Genomic DNA, 16123 nt, shown 5'->3' on the forward strand with positions numbered 1-16123 from the left:
TCTACAGTTTCTGACATCCTCAGCTATCTTTTATTTCACTTCCTTATTTCCAATTTGAAATGTGATTTTAGAGTACGTGATTTCCTTGTTTCTCAGCAAGGAACAAGAAGTTTATACCAGTGTTTATTTTAATTCATTGCTGTGATTACTTATTCAAAGTGTTTGGCATTAGATAATGCATTTTATTGAATTACTCTTTTTATTGATCTCTTAACTGCCATACTATCTAGATTGTCCAAACTTCACTGTGCAAAATGCTGCACCAGCACATACAGTAAATCTACTCTGTCCAAAGTATGTCCACCTATGACAAAAATCAGAGGAGGGAGAGACTGTTGGGAGAGTAGAAGCACTAATGAAGCAATATTTGCGTTATATTTATATCAGTGTATCAACTGCCTAACTTTTGTCAAGACTTGGTAGGCAAGGAAGAGCTCTGCTAGAGGCAGGGTTTCGTTGTGGAAGGCAGCAGCGTCGCTTTGCCTGCTGCCAGAAGATGCTGTGACCGTCACAGCAAGCGCACTTCCCTTCACGTCCTTTCATGTCATCGTGGCCATAAGTGGTCACTTCTCAGTCCAACTTTGGTTTCATGGTTTGTGGTAGCAGAGCTGCACCTTGCTTGTTCAATCACCAGTGCGGTTTTAACCTGGACATGGAGTTATATTTCTGTGAAATTAGCCATTAGACGTGCCATGAACTTTTTGTTGACTTCTGTGCTACCTTTATGGCATTTGCTGAAGGAAAGACAATACCTGATCCTGTATAAAGTCTGTTTTATTGAAGTTTCTGAGCATGCTGGTAGTGATAGACACTGTTCACACGCTGCTCCAGAGCTGTGCAGTGTACGGCCACAGATTTTTCAATCTGGTACTGGAAGCCTGATTTACCCTCACCGTAGCTGTTGGTCTTTTGCTAGTGATTTTTTCCCTGATACTGTGTGACTATTCAAAGAATTTTTATTTCTCTTTTAGTCTTTTTTCCCTATTGTCAAGGTGTCCTCATCTAAAGCATGCTGCTCTGCCACTTAAAACTAAGAGAGGTAGCCCAGCATTGATGAAATCAAAACTTTCACATTCCATGGGGCATGAGAGGTCTGCTGCAGCCAGACTAGAAAGAAAAATCATTAAGTAAAGGCATAATTGTTACTCTCTAACATAGTGTCGGCAAGAAACAGACATTAAAAATAAACCATTAGAAGAGGGAATTTCTTTCCTAAGTGAAAATTTACATTGTGTCTCTTTGAAAGAAAAAAAATAAGAAACCAACAAGGCTTCATTATGTGAATATTAAAGTTGCATTTGCACTCTGAAACATCCTTTTCAATTGCAAGACCGTATTGTTAATCTCTCTTTTGCACTGAGACAAGTGAATAACACTAGTTTTCAGGGTTTGGAAAGTTACCTCATCATTTCCTTCCATCCTTTAAGCTTCATTATTTTGTCTGTTTCCACTATTGAAGTAAAAATTCAAGTGGCTATGTGACTGCATCAAGATGTCTAAGCAACTGCTGGAAATTCAGTAGAGCACAAGAAAACCTCTCTTTATCTAATTCAGATAATGTAGAGGAACATGTGGGACCTGTACAGAAAAGCACTCACGGTGTTGTAATCCTTTTCTTTCCCTCTCCCAGGTAAATGAACTCTGAATCCAGTTTGAACATCCAGATGTATTTACAAAAATTTAGAAAATTAGAAGAATGTTGTAATTACATTTAGCGTTTTTCAAATTAGATTTTGCTGTTTCCATGTATGCAACTGTAACAAAGTCCTGATGGCTCTATTTTTGAAGGTTGAAGTTAAGAAATGATGGAGTAATCGGAATAGATTTCATAATCATTGCTAGGTCTCTGGTGGCTGCACCAGAGTTGGTTCATGCCACTGTTTCAAAGCATACTCTTCCATGTCAGCATTGGGTTGGATTTTGTGGAACAGTTAGAATTTACCACGTCGTGCATTTTGTTCTGCAACCTCAGTGTTTCAGTACAGTCCAAGTTCCTGGAAGTCCTCAGTAAGTATGTTAGTGCAAAAGATAAGTGATCCCACGTTAATTGTATGGGTTTAACATACCTGAGTAGCGTGTGCAGTGGGCAGCCATTGTGTGCCTGCCGGCTTCTGCACCTGGGCAGCTGCAGAATGGGAAACGAGAATTGCTCTTAGCTCACTTAGAAACCCTGTCTGAAAGGGCTTGCTGAAAATGCCCAGAAATGCCATTTTAAAGTCATTGCAGTCTGATGGAAACAGCATAGTCTGACAAATAAAGAAGAGAAATTTTCAGGAGGGTGAAACCGCGCTTCCCATGGTGAGACTACCCTGTTCTGTAACTATTTTACTTTGATGGTATTGTATAGTAGCTCCATAGCACCATTCCTAAAGATGTCTCATCAATAGACATCTTGGGGCTGGCTTATATTGCACTTTGTTCATTACGCTTTGAGAATTAACTTTTCCTCAGAGCTTCTGAGGCTTTGGCAGTTAATGACAGGAAAACTAGCACTGAAACGCTGGCCTGGATGAATGACCTGAGAGACTAATATTATCCCGCTTTATCTGTCTTTGATCCCTTAAAACTAATGTGCAGAAAGTCTAATTAGAAGAGGACAGCTGAACAATTAATTAATAGGGGAGTAAGCACTACATTTTTCTCCTTGGCAGTATGGTATCTTCATGCAGCGTGAAGTAATTTATGCTGTGATCGTGTGGCAGTAGCGTGCTAACAGTCAGACTTGGTGAATGTCTCGGTCCATCAGATATACATGCATACCCATCTGGCTCTGAGTTTTTACACTAGCCAAAACGAGCAAATACTGATTCTGTTGGAGTAGACAACTCCAGTGGTAGTAACTCCTAATACATCCTCTCTTCTGTCTTGAGGTTTAACCCCAAGTTCTCTCAGGGGCTGAGGGAGACCGTCAGGGATCTGTCTAAGTAGGAAAATGGTTGCCCAAGGAAGGCGGCCCAGTCAATGTAGAGTTTTCTGCATATTGCTGATATTAAGAGTTGCACTCCAGAATTAATTGAAGGGCGATGTAGTAAGAAGGAGCTGGCAAGACATTGTGTGGTAGAGGACTGCAGGTAACATTGCTCAGCAGTTAGATAGCAGTGTAATGCTGCTGTTGATATTCAGGCAGCTTTACCAAGGCACTCTCGTACAGCACACACAGGTATTTACTGTTTGACTAACATTTTGGTAACACAGTTACAAAGATTATAGCCTTAAAGTTGAGAATATAAGCAACTGGACAACTTTGGGTATTTGTGGAGAGGAGAATTATTTTGGCTAGAGGTTAATACAGGTCTTCATAAAGCACTGAAATTCAAGAACAACTTCTTTACAGGGCTCACCTTGCCACAGTGCTAATAAAGGAGAAAACAGAGTGAATTTGGTACATACGAAAGCTTGACAGATGGACAGCCTTAGAGAACGGGAGGCTTTTTTATTCTCAAAGCTTTTACTGCAGAGGCATCTGAAATGGCATCTCCTGTATGAAAGCTTGCCAGTGTGCCACAGCCCTGATCTGAAGGGACCACTTCTGTCGGAGGAAGCAAGCGTAATTCAGCCTGCAGACATGGTCGCTTCTTGGCCCCTTACGGAGACTGCCAACAAGGGTTCCAATTAGTGCCAGCTGCAGACTGTGACAATTTTAAAGACTGACTTTCACACCATGCCAGACCTTTAAAAGAAAGAAGAACATTTATATAAAATGCAATTTGCTTTGACAGTAATTTTCTGTATGCTATTATTGAAGTTATTTATGTTCGAGTCAGAGAATCTTTTCTCTCAGCTGTGTTTCTGCTGCTGTTTGATCCTGCAGCGCAGTAATAATCCCGTGCTTATATCTTTTATACTTTATGTGGCAGTGGTCATTTCAAGCATCTATTACCTGCACAGTTTTTAGGGCTCCGACATTCAAACAGGAATCCTGTAAAACTCCCAGATTCTTGTGCAGATTGCTTCTGCCGCTGCAAGTCCTCACATATTTAGTGGTAGACTTAAATTTTAAGGACCTTGTGAAGCAGCAGGGCTATTCAAATGAAACTGTGGGGTTCAGGAGTTCACAAGTTGAAGTTGCTTGGATGTCAAGAGTATTTCACTGTATTGACAGTGAGGCTAAGGGCAGGTAATACCATTAACAGTGGTGGAAGAAGCAGCCACCAGATTTCCAAACATGAGTGTGATCCCTCTGCCTTCTGATACCAGGGATTCCAACGCGCCCTCCCTATCTCCAAAAAGAAGACCTGAGCACCATGGTCTTTGTGTTCTGTGCTCTGTCATCCCAGGAAAAAACAGCATCTAACCTGATGCTCCCATTCATCTCTTAGGTTGTTTCTCATGTGTCTGACCCCAAAGCAAGACCTTGGCCTCATGTCCCATCTCCTCTGTCCATAGATGGCGCAACCCTACTCCTCCTCCCCGAACTGGGACCCCACACCTCACCTTTGTGGTAGCGTACCTTATTTCATAAGACTCTTGCTACATGTCTTGCTTGCTGTGCTCCTGCAACTGTCTTCTGAGATGGAGCTGGGGAAGTAACACCATGTGTGGCATACCCTGCCTTGCCTGTGTAGTGTGATGGCAGGATAGCCCATATCTAGCTGTATACAGGATCCTCAGAGAGACTTCCTGGAGGTCAGTGCAGCCAGCTGGACAGGCAGAGACTGAAATCCCACTGCCACCCTTCAAGCCGTTCTTGTGCCATGTGTTGGCAACCTCTTGAGAAAGTATATTTGTCTGTGTTCCCCTAAAAATCGTCTGGAAAATATCCTCCTCGTAGGCATGGAGAGGTCAGATTCTTCACCTGCTGCTAAAACAACATTCATCTATGGGTAGATGTAATCAAGAGGCCAGAAGCGATCTGCCCACAGTAGCATGGCTTCCAGCCTAGTTTGATCTATTGTACTTCTCAGAAGCTACTGAGTCATGGAAACATTGCCTGTAGTTTGTGTGCTGCAGTGTTGCCTTTGGAAACAGAGGAGGAAGAGCCCCACACACCATGGCTCTTGCTGGAGGAGTTCTCCCGTGCAGAGGAGCTGGACTATGTAGGCTTTTAGCTTGTGTGTTCATGTTGGCACAGCGCTGCTTCTCCTCTGACAAAAATAGCCCTGGGGAAAGGCATAATCTTCTTAAAGCCTCTCTTCCCCCTCTCCCTCTGCATTGTTTCATGGGTGTCAATGAATACTGAGTTTGTCCGCTAGCTTATCAAGGTCCCCCTGGTTCACTCAGGCAGGTTGGCATCATTGCAGGACCTGGAGGCACACTGTGGGGGGCTGCATGATAACAGCAGAGGATGAGGCAACACCAGGTTAAGATGGGTCTGCTCTGTCCCACCGAGGTCCCTCCAGAAGATGTCTCTGGCCCTGGAAATAAATCTAGGTGGACCTGTGTGGCAAACTGTTCTTTTCCACAGGAACTGTTGCTCATGATAAAAGTCTGGAGAATTGAAATTTGGAGCTTCCCTAGGTGAAGATAACTGCTGTAGAACAGGTTTTATGTAAAAATGTATATACAGCTCAAATCAAAATGTTCCTTTTGAAATAATTCGAAATGTACTACAATAGAGTGACTTTGCAAACTCTTTGTTCGTTATTACTGCCTTAATCTTCATAATAATGAAAGACATTCAAATGCTGAATGATTTTTCTCTAGCCTAGATGCTAGAATTTGAAGATGAGTTCCACTTTCCTTAGCTTTAAATAGGGCATTTGAGGTAACCTGTTACATTTTGTAGTTAGTTTTTGACCCACTGGTTTCCATTTCCTTACTTCAAAAATGTAGTGTGAAGCATACTGCAAATCATGGCATCACACTCCATAATTGTGAAATTCAGACCTTTCTCATCAATAGTGAGACTCAAAGTGAAACAGAGGATCCTGAAATAGCAGAGAACAAAGCATTTCAAAACAAGAGTTTCAGAATTTGATATTCAGTGTGAGTGAAACAGAGGTAAGTTATGGTGAAGAGAAAGATTTTTCTTAATTGCATTCCCTGTAAATGATATTATTTATTATATGTCAACTCCTAATTTGTTCACCTTCACTGGGAGAGAAACCTAGTACTCCTCCAGTACGTAAAACTGCTAAAAGCTTTTAAATTAGCGGAAACAGTAATTTTCCATTCTCTGTTCTTAAGAGTGAGTACAAGTAATATATATACTTTCTCTTTATTCATATGCTATATTTGCTGTAGGACGCATACAAAGAACAGAGCCACTTATTCCATATGGCTCAGATACTGGGAGTCCCCCCATGTCCCTTGTCTGCCCCGCATCCCTTCCTCTCTTCCAGCTAGAAGGAAGCAGAAGAGAGACGGTGATTTCCAGCCGCAAGTTCACAGAGAAAGTCAATGGCTGGCATTGTAGCTGAATGTTAACGCCTCATGTAGCCCGAGATGCGTGATACTTAGTAATACAACTTTAACCTTTATAATGCACTGTAATTTGATTCTCAAACCATCTATATTCTCTCCTTGTTACAGCCTAAGTAGCTGTAAGGAGTAGGGAGAACAGACAAATATAATCACTGTGCGGGGCACAGGCAAGGACAAAGAGATGAATCACTGAAATTCCCATTGCAGTTTTTGGATTTTAGCCTTGTTCTCACCATTTGATTCTAATGTCAGGAAATGAAAAAAACCGTGGTGATATTTTATTGTGGTGTTGGTCTTAGCTGGTCAGATGGCAGAGCACCCATAAAGTCCGCAGCTGTTGTCCAAGCTTGGAGTTGCCGATGTTTAGTCTTGAGTGACTGTAAAAAAGTATGTAGATTTAAAAGAGAAGTAATTAGGTTGTGGTTAAGTGAGTATGAAAGGTAATAAAGTATCTGTAATATGCACTCTTTTTTTTTTTTTTACTTTAGTTACATTCTTGAAGGAGGAAAGACATTTCAGGGGGAAAGTAATGCTGTAATTTTTTTTTTAGTTTAGCCTTTGCCACTATCTTTCAGAAGTTGTTTAAAAGAAGTAGCTCATGCTTAAGTGTGGTGATGTACCTAGTTTATGTGATCTAATCTAAACTGTTTATATGTTCTACTGTCACACATGGACATACGTATGTACACATACATTTAAGCTATAAAACTTAAGAGATCACAGTACACAGTCAGTGATTCCATTGTTTTTCCATTACTGTGATATATACAATACATGGTACAATTGACAGTCTCCAGTGTTGTGCAAGGTTTATCATTTAGATATACAGGATTTGCTTACAGTATTGGAAGTAGAAAGCGATGTGCTGTGGTATGGAGTTTTGTCATCCTGAGTTGAGAAAGTTTTAAAACAAGCGGTGGAATCGTGACTGAGTACTGCAGATCAAAAAGCTGCTGATTAAATATTTATTTCTCTTGTAACTGCGCTGTGTTTTGTATGTAGTATTTGTTACATAGAAAATGTTTTCGCTGACGATGAGGGGACTGTCCGTGGTGCTCGACACCTGCTTTGTGTATGCGTGTCCTGGTTTCAGCTGGGATAGAGTTAATTTTCTTCCTAGTAGCTGGTACAGTGCTGTGCTTTGGATTTAGTGTGAGAATAATGTTGATAACACAGTGATGTTTTAGTTCTTGCTGAGCAGTGCTTACACTAGCCAAGGACTTTTCAGCTTCCCATGCTCTGCCTGGTGCACAAGAAGCTGGGAGGGGGCACAGCCAGGACAGCTGACCCAGACTGGCCACAGGGCTATGCCATACCGTATAGCGTCATGCCCAGTATATAAGCCAGGGGAAGAAGAAGGAAGGGGGGGACATTTGGCATGATGGCATTTGTCTTCCCAAGTAACGGTTACGTGTGATGGAGCCCTGCTTTCCTGGAGATGGCTGAACACCTGCCTGCCGATGGGAAGTAGTGAACGAATTCTTTGCTTTGCTTGTGTGCGCAGCTTTTGCTTTACCTATTAAACTCTCTTTATCTAAACCCATGAGTTTTCTCACTTTTACTCTTCTGATTCTCTCCCCCATCCCACTGGAGGGGAGTGAGCGAGCGGCTGCGTGGGGCTGAGTGGCTGGCTGGGGTTAAACCATGACAATGTGTAATGTGCTTGGGTCCAGATACTCCAAGTGGCCTTATTATAGCCTCAAATGTTGAATGAAAGGTCCAGGGTCCAGCATCCTTCCAATGCAAGTGGTTATCCTGTAAGAAACTCTTGTCCCCAAAATAAATCTTTCGACCTTTTGGTTTAAAAAAGCTCTTGTTAGTCTAGGATGAATCTTGCCTACACTGGCACCTGGACAGGTTTAATCCAAGAATAATGACAAGCTGAAAAACATTTTCAGGAGAAGCTGATTTTCTTTTTTAAAAGCAACTGTCTAAGGTAACTGGACTGCAGGAGGCAGGGGTGGTGGTAATCTTATGTTGCAGGAGAAACATAAATTAGTGGGTTGAAAGTAATTGAAGAGGTCAGTTGGGCATGGAGTAGTTATCCCAGGGCTGCAGTTTATTCCATAGCTAACAACTGTGGGCTTTTCTGTCTACTCGTATGCCTAGATTAATATAGCAGTGACAAATTGGATAGATGTGGATAGCATAGATGTGACTCTGAGATTCTTGAAATAAATTACATTTCTTATCATGCATTTTCAGATTCCCAAAAATGTGGTAGGTAGAATAGAAAAAAACCAGAGAGAATCCTGTTGTTAGCCAAAATGGAATGGAGGTTCCTTTTTTTTAAACTATAAGCTGTAAACTCTTTTAAGAATAACAATGGAGAATAATAAACAATAATTGTGGAGATCTCCAAAACTGTAGCTTACAGACCTTAAAAATTAACTGTAAACTTTCAGAAATATGAACACTGTAAATCAAGGCTGTTTCATGATTGAATAAATAATTTCTGGAGTTTAACTTTGGAACATGTTTTATTGAAATGAAAAATAATTGTGGGAAATTCCTTAAAGTAGTTACAATTATATCTAAAGGGGATAAAATTATGCTGTTTTGTGGCAGAATATTTAATTTTGACCACATGTAGCTCCTCATTAATTTTTTTTAACTTTCTAACTCAATTTTATTTCTGTTGTTCCAAGCACAGATAAGCAACCAAAGCCTTCAATCCCTCCTTTTGAAAAGTCTACCTATACTCTTTTAGTGTAATGATACAAATATCTAATAAGCAGAGTAAAAATTGAAGCTTAACAAATTTTTCTTTAGTTAGGGGATATCTGGTCTGACCTTGCCCCTTGCATGACTGGTGGCTTTGACAGAAGTAGCATTTACTATCCCAGTTGGCCTTCAGAGATGTATTGGCTTCATCAAGTATAGCCTGACTTTCCAGACCAATTTTCTGACTGGGCTTTCAGTCTCTCCTCTATTTTCTTTGCTTTTTGGCTTTTTAAGTTGCATATCAGTGGTGTTAATATGCCTATAAGGTGACACTGTATAAGACCAGTACAGTGTGATTTATTTTAGTTAGTTCTGCTGAACAGGTCAAGCATACCAAATCAGTTGCACTTCAGTTAGCCAGGCAATAAATCACATAAATAAAGAATTAATTGTCTTTGAAAGTAGTAAAACCAACAGAAAATCAACTCCATCCCAACAAAATGGCAACTGACCTTTTCTTAGCTAATATTGCCCTCAGCAGCCACCTGACCAACAATGTAATACAAGAGAGATTGACTCTGATTGGCTTCTTTTCGTTCTTCTTCTGCTCTACCCTTACTTTTCCCCAGTTATCCATCTCCCCCAACTGCCCACCAATAGTCAAAGTATACATTTGTCACTTGTCTAGACCACTTGATCACATCAAGATTCCTAATAATTTCTTCTCTTTGTCCTGTAAATCAGTTGGGTTTTTTTAGAGCTGCTTATATGTTTTCCATTTACTAGTTTCATCCTGAAGAACAGATGTTTAATTTTAAAGAAAAAACTTTCTTTAGCAATCTTGTAAAAACATAAAAATTCTAACGGGGGTATTCACCAAATCTTCATCTTTTTCCACCCATTTAAAAAGGTGAGCTAGAAGAGAAATGGGTGCTAAATTTTGTCCTCATTGTCTTGAAAACACTGGTGTCTTCAGATAAATTTCGCATTAAGTGTACAAGAGCTAGATGGTATAAAAAGTGACTTGCATTTCTAAAGTAGGTGAAAGGAATTTGTAGTCTATAGATGCTGAACTGAGAGGATTAATCAAATGTTATTCCATTCTTGCTGGAGAAAACCGTTATTGCAGCATGCAGGTCTCTCTGATGAAGCAAATATTTCATAGTATAAACTGTAAAGTTAAGTCAATTCAATTTGTTAGATTGGAAAAAACTTGTTTTTTAATATCCATTGTTATTTTGGCATATTACTCATCTCTGTAGTTCTCTGCTATGTGATTGTAATAAACATTTTGCCATATTACTGCAGTTTTCTCCATTAAAAGGAAAGCTGGTTATCTGTAGTGAATAAAAGTATGAATCTTTACTTGATTTTACTTTTTTTTTTTCTTTTTATAGAAGCTGCAAAGAATCAATCCTCCTTACTGTTGTTCAACCTTACCCTGTAAGTATCGTTGGTGTCTTCTGAATTAGTTTCCTAGCAACATAGCAGCTTTTTTTTCTGCCTGTATTCTGTGTTTCTACCTTATCTGTGCAATAAAAAGAAATAAGTGAGATAAGGGTGATGTTTAAGACTGCGTTACTGCGTCCTGCACTCAAAGACTGCATTAGCAAGTTAAATAATAACAGTATCTTTAAACTCATACTAGGAAGATAGGTAGAGCAGGACGCCAAGTTCTGCTTCAATTTCTGATCTGTTGCAGCTCCTGGGCTTTTCTTGATTCTGCCTCGGTCCCACAGAGTTACGTTGCCGTGTCAAACCAGCTGTTCCTTAGGCAAGGGAGGGCTCTGTCTGCATCTCCAGCACAGGGCGTGTGGAGGTGAGGGGAGAGAAGAGACAGACAGGAGATTGCATGAGGCTGGATTGAAGGGACTGGGAGAAACTGCAGCCCACCTCGGAGCTGGCTGATGCGACATGCCTTCGCACCTCGCTCAGCGGTTTGTGGGAGTGGGTTCATGACCTGTCAGCTCAAACCCATCTCCCATGAAAAAGGAGAGAAGCCAAGCCAGGGGAGGAAGCACATCTCTCTCTTCCCATACATCCATGCACAGCCTTGCGTACCTTGCAGGCTGCTGAGGGGCCTCAGCCATGCATCGGGAGCGATTTCAGATCCAACAGGTCCATTCAGCTCCCTGTTGGCTAGCCTGATACACAACAGTTTTGCTTAACAAGGGGTAATTGCATCCTTTTCACCCAAGAATAAGAGATGAGATGGATTTGACACAAAGATGTGAAAACAAGTTTATCTGATGAAGCTGCCAAAATACACATCTTGCAAATGCAACTGGGCCAGTGCTGTGTGGCTTCGTACTACTCATTAGCCTTTCAGGCTAGTTTAGAGGTAGTTGTGTAGTTGTGCTGGTCCTGTACCCTTTCTAGAAGCCAGTCTGCAGAGCAACTAAATCATGGGGGGAAAACACACATTCTACAGCAAAACCAGGCAGGGGCTGCCGCGCTGCAGTAAGACCATGGGCAGGAAGGTGAGCTGGGATCTGGCAGACATCAGCCACCTTAAATGAAAATGCAGGCATGGTCTGACTAAATAAAGAAACCTAACCGCCTTCAAAGCTTGCTGGATTACAGCCAGTGGTTTTGATGACAGGAAATATATATAGTATGGGGGAAAAGAATTTCTCACCCACATGCCTTTTTTATGCAGGTTGCCTTATTTCATCCATTGATAGGCTTCATTCTTTTCTTTAAGTATCAGGTGAAGAAAGGGCATGTGCTTTAGCTCAGGTACGCGTAGCCCTTAAAAGTGAACAGTAAGGTGTAGCACTACATGTCTGTGAGGTGTTGTGGCCTGTTGTCGCTGTACTGCTGGTATGAGAGCAAGCCTGTATGTACTGAACGTAAGGGAAGCTGAAACCCAAACGAACTGTGCACTCCATGTTCAATGGGAGACCTTACAGCACAGGTACGGTCCTCCAGCCTTTGACCTGGAGAAGAAAGTAAGTCATGACCTGGTATCTTCCCAGCTCTTTGGGTCCAAGCCCTGTTTGAGGCCTGACAAGGCAGAATCTGCTCCTCTCATTATGTAGCAGCAAAAGCTAATCAATAACTGAACTACCTCTAGATGTCACTGAGCTAGGAATGGCACAGAAACATTTTGCTGTCCTGTCAGCCATTTGGGCTCATCTGCCCATCTTATACGTGTATTTGTGTTGCCCCACTCTGGCATGTCTGTCAGAGTCCCCCAGCTTTACTTTAGCAGACAAAGCACACGTGGTTTTAGGGGTGATGGGTATTTTATCTCACATAGGCATGAAGATTGTCTCCCCAAGAATGTCCACAGAGCAGTCAGAAGATGTGATTGATGTATGCATATCGGTGCTATCTTTAATTGACTGATTTTTATCCCAAAGTCAGGATGCTTCAGTGGCATGAGCTTAGTTGGGAGAGCCTTAACTGCAGGACTGTTGCACCCTGCAGATCTCCTTTGGTTTGTGCGCTTTTATTGTACCTCCCTACTTGTCCATACCAGGGTCTTGTTGATTCATAGCATCCTTCCCTTATCACTTTCAAGCCCAAGTTTTCCTGCAGTGGAAACGAAGGTGTGTGTAGGGATGGGGAAGAGCTGGGATGCTGCCAGTGTGTGCAGCCAAGTTTGAGCCCTGAAGCAGTGCAGAGTCCCTCAGTTTATGCAAACTCTGGGCTGTGAAGTCTCCTGAGGACTCCTGAGTTGCCTTGAACATCTGGCCCATGCTGGCCCTCATATTGCCACAACATTACTGTCGGTAGTGCCTGAGCCTGGTAGGTGACATCCCTCTCAGCTCTGCCATCCCTGGGTGTTGCTGCACTTCGGCTGTGTACCTGTCCTGGTCTTCTGTGCAGGGGGTCCTCTGGCAAATATATTTTGCCTTACAGTTTGGAAACAATATTTATGTCTTCAAAGATTATGATGCACATGTGTTTTCCCCTTTTCTTTAATTTTGCCTCCTCCGTTTTTCCTTTTACTATTTTGCCAATAAAACGGGAAAGATGAAGTAGAAACCAGACAAAGGAAAAGTAAGCTTTTAAATACAGACTGAACTTCTTCCCCATTCTTGGCAGAAATACATCTTTACAAACATTTCATCAATCTCTCTTCTCAATGGTGAACCTTTTTCTTTCTATCATTGCATGAAAAATATCTGCCAAGATGGATTACAAGAGTGCTGTTTCTTAATTGTTTTTATTTGTGCTATTTAGAGTGTGTTTTGTTTTCATGCTTTCAAGTAACCATCCTTTATGATTGCAGGTGAAAGTAGATGTAATCTAGATTTATAGTATTCTCTAGTTCACTCTAGTACGTTTTGAAAGCTTTTGCGGATCATTTTTGCCTAAGTGCATTCAGTTTTGTTTAATGCTTAAACTCATTAAAATTTCATTTTAATTATGACCAAACCAAAGCATTAGGCTATCTTTTTCTTTACATCAATCTGCAAATCTCTGCTAGGTTGATATCACCACTGCTCATAAGGAGGTCACTGAACAGCTAAAGCAGTTGAAGCAGTTCAAAGTTTTGATTGCTGGAAGTATGGCATTTGATTACAATTTCTGACCATTTTATTCTGTAAATGGACTATCATTCTGATTGTTGCCTTATTAAGTTTTAAGCATTACTCAAATCAAATAACTTGCCTGTTTTGATATCTGCTCAGATTTTATGTGTAGAGATCATTTGATAGGTTGCTTTCATGATTAATCTCTTAAGCTCCTTGGATGTAGTCCAGGCCCAGCTGAGATCTATGGCAATTTTGCTGTGCATAAGTTCTGCAGTGGGAAAAGGATAAGATCTTTTTCTGTTTTGAAAGAGATACTTCTTGTTATAACACAGTTTTATGTCTGAGACACAACGTTTGCAGAAAAACTATGATAAATATCACTTATTTATGGATCGTAATGATTGTGGCAACAATCTTATTGAGAGTCTCACAGTATTTTTCATGCTGCTTTGCCTTCTGGAGTTGTGTAACAGCAGCAACTACCATATCTAGACTTGTGCTTGTAAAGAAGTATATAAAAAAGAAACAGGTTTGTCACAAAGACTTCAAAATCTAAAGTGAAAAAGACTACCAAGGTGTAGTTTTAGAAATCATTTGGAAGTCAGAGGTGAGCATTTTGAACAAGATGATTTTTAACTGCTCAAAGTTGCAAAGTTGGTGTAGCAATGCTGGCTTTTTTTCTTTGAATGTGTACATTTTTTACAGTCATCCTGAGGACCTTTTCCATGGCATAACTTCCACATCAGCTTTTTGGTATGGCAGTTCCATATATAGCTTTAATCCTACACAGGAGAGGATCACGGTGTGGTTGACAACAAACTTGCAATCGCTGCGTTGCCTCCTGGAAGTGCTGACTGGTCCATGGCCACTGTCCAACCGCTCTTCACTGTTTGAAGCAGCCTCCTCTCATGTCAGACCTGTGCTGCGCAGCCTTTCTTCCATCTGTGTCTGATGCAAATCCCAGTGAGCACTGCTGCTCCTGACCTTTCTTCCTGGAGGCCTCCTCTTAGGCTATATGGATTTTTCTGGAGTGTAGTTGTATGAAATACATGATCTTTTCAGCCGTGAAGACTGTGAGAAAATTCAGTGTGAGCTTCCATGTTAGTTGTTTCAGCAAAGTGGAAAAGAGCCCCTCCACCCTTCACCCTGTCATTTTCTCCTTGTAGTTCTCCCTGCCCACCCACCCCAGTCACCATTAGGTCTCTTTTCCCTCTTTATTAGCCCTTTCTCCCACCTCAGGTGCATTATCATTCATATAGTCCTTCATTTGTTCATTTTAGCCTGGGTTTGTATGGCGTGAAGGTTTCTTTCATTATGAAAGGTCCTCATCCTTGCAGAGTTGTGGGGCTGAAAGTAGTTTGGCATGGCTGACTTTTTTTGTACTTTTCTGCACTTGATTAAGAGCAGTCACCTGTGTATAAGAGGTAATCATGAATGTAAAGGAGTAATCCATGAATGCAAAAGGGCTGAACTTTGGAGAGGCAGAATCCCAAAAGGCCAGTTGAGGGGATTTTATGGAGGACCTCCACATTTAATAAACACAGAGACAGATGCCCCAGGCCCATCTAGTCACAAGATGAGTTGTAATGTCTGCACATTCCACAAAGTCTGAAGCTGACCTGTGGTTTCACTCATGGTTTTGGGGACAATCACAGTAAACTAGGCTGTTGTTTACTGTAGATGGAATGGATTGGATTTTCTCAATGCCTGCATTAAAGTAAGGTTTGGCTATTCCTCCCCTTTCAGGTACATGTTAGATGTGTATGGGACTAATGATCAGACTGATTACCATCAAAAAATAGTAAAATATAAATAATGCAAATAGTAAAATATAATTGTCTATGATAGATCACCAGCTTTTAAGAGAGAAAGCAAATCTGACCACTATTTCAGCAATTAAATTTGTGCCAAGAGTTTAACAAACAAATACTCCTGATGATGATCTGTCAGTGCCCTGTGGTTGTAACAAATTACTGCATGGTAAAATTTCTCTACGTTATTGCTTCTGTGTCCCTACCTGCCCTTCTACAGTGCTCTTGTGAGCCAGTGTAGTTGTTTCAGCCTTCCTCACAGCTATGAATGGCAGTATTTAGTTTGCCTTTGGGCATTATGTACTGTTCCACTTAATAAATTTAATTCTTCCTCTTATTCAGATTTTATTTGCTTTCTAAATTTTGTCTCATATAATTGCCTTTAGGGATGGACCAAAAAGTCAACACATTTTTGTAGTCCTGCAGTTTTTCCTTACTTCCTAACAAACATAATATTTCATATTAAACTAATGACTAATTTTAAGTAACCAACTTAAAATTGATTGCATATATACAATTTGTGGCTATTTAAAACTTCAGTATTTCTGTCAGATTTTGACACTCATTGTCACAAAGCAGGTTTTCTTTTCACCTTGTGACTTTCCCATACTGCTGCCTTGTTTCATTTCTTTATGGTAGCTCAGTACTACACTATCCTCTTCTAAATGCTAAATCCTTCTTTTTCTTGAGCATGAGTAAAGGTTTTGTTGTTCCGGCACCTCTACCAACAAGAGCACTCAAAGGGGCTTTTGCAGCAAATAAACACCATTTCACTTGGAATCTCCCCCAAATTACAGT

At 40.9% G+C, this 16123-nt stretch overlaps 1 protein-coding gene across 1 annotated transcript in view; it reads left to right on the plus strand.

The window, feature by feature from the left end:
- The window catches only part of FRMPD4 (FERM and PDZ domain containing 4), a gene marked incomplete at both ends in the record, with an annotated part of 304338 nt that overhangs the window by 261553 nt on the left and 26662 nt on the right, over nucleotides 1-16123 (plus strand). The window contains one exon of the mRNA XM_082335427.1: nucleotides 10425-10470. Coding sequence (XP_082191553.1) covers nucleotides 10425-10470 — 46 coding nt within the window. The remainder of the gene's footprint in view (nucleotides 1-10424; nucleotides 10471-16123) is intronic.

The sequence above is a fragment of the Platalea leucorodia genome (genome assembly GCF_965183815.1).
Source record: "Platalea leucorodia genome assembly, chromosome: 2".
In the NCBI taxonomy this organism is placed as follows: domain Eukaryota; kingdom Metazoa; phylum Chordata; class Aves; order Pelecaniformes; family Threskiornithidae; genus Platalea; species Platalea leucorodia.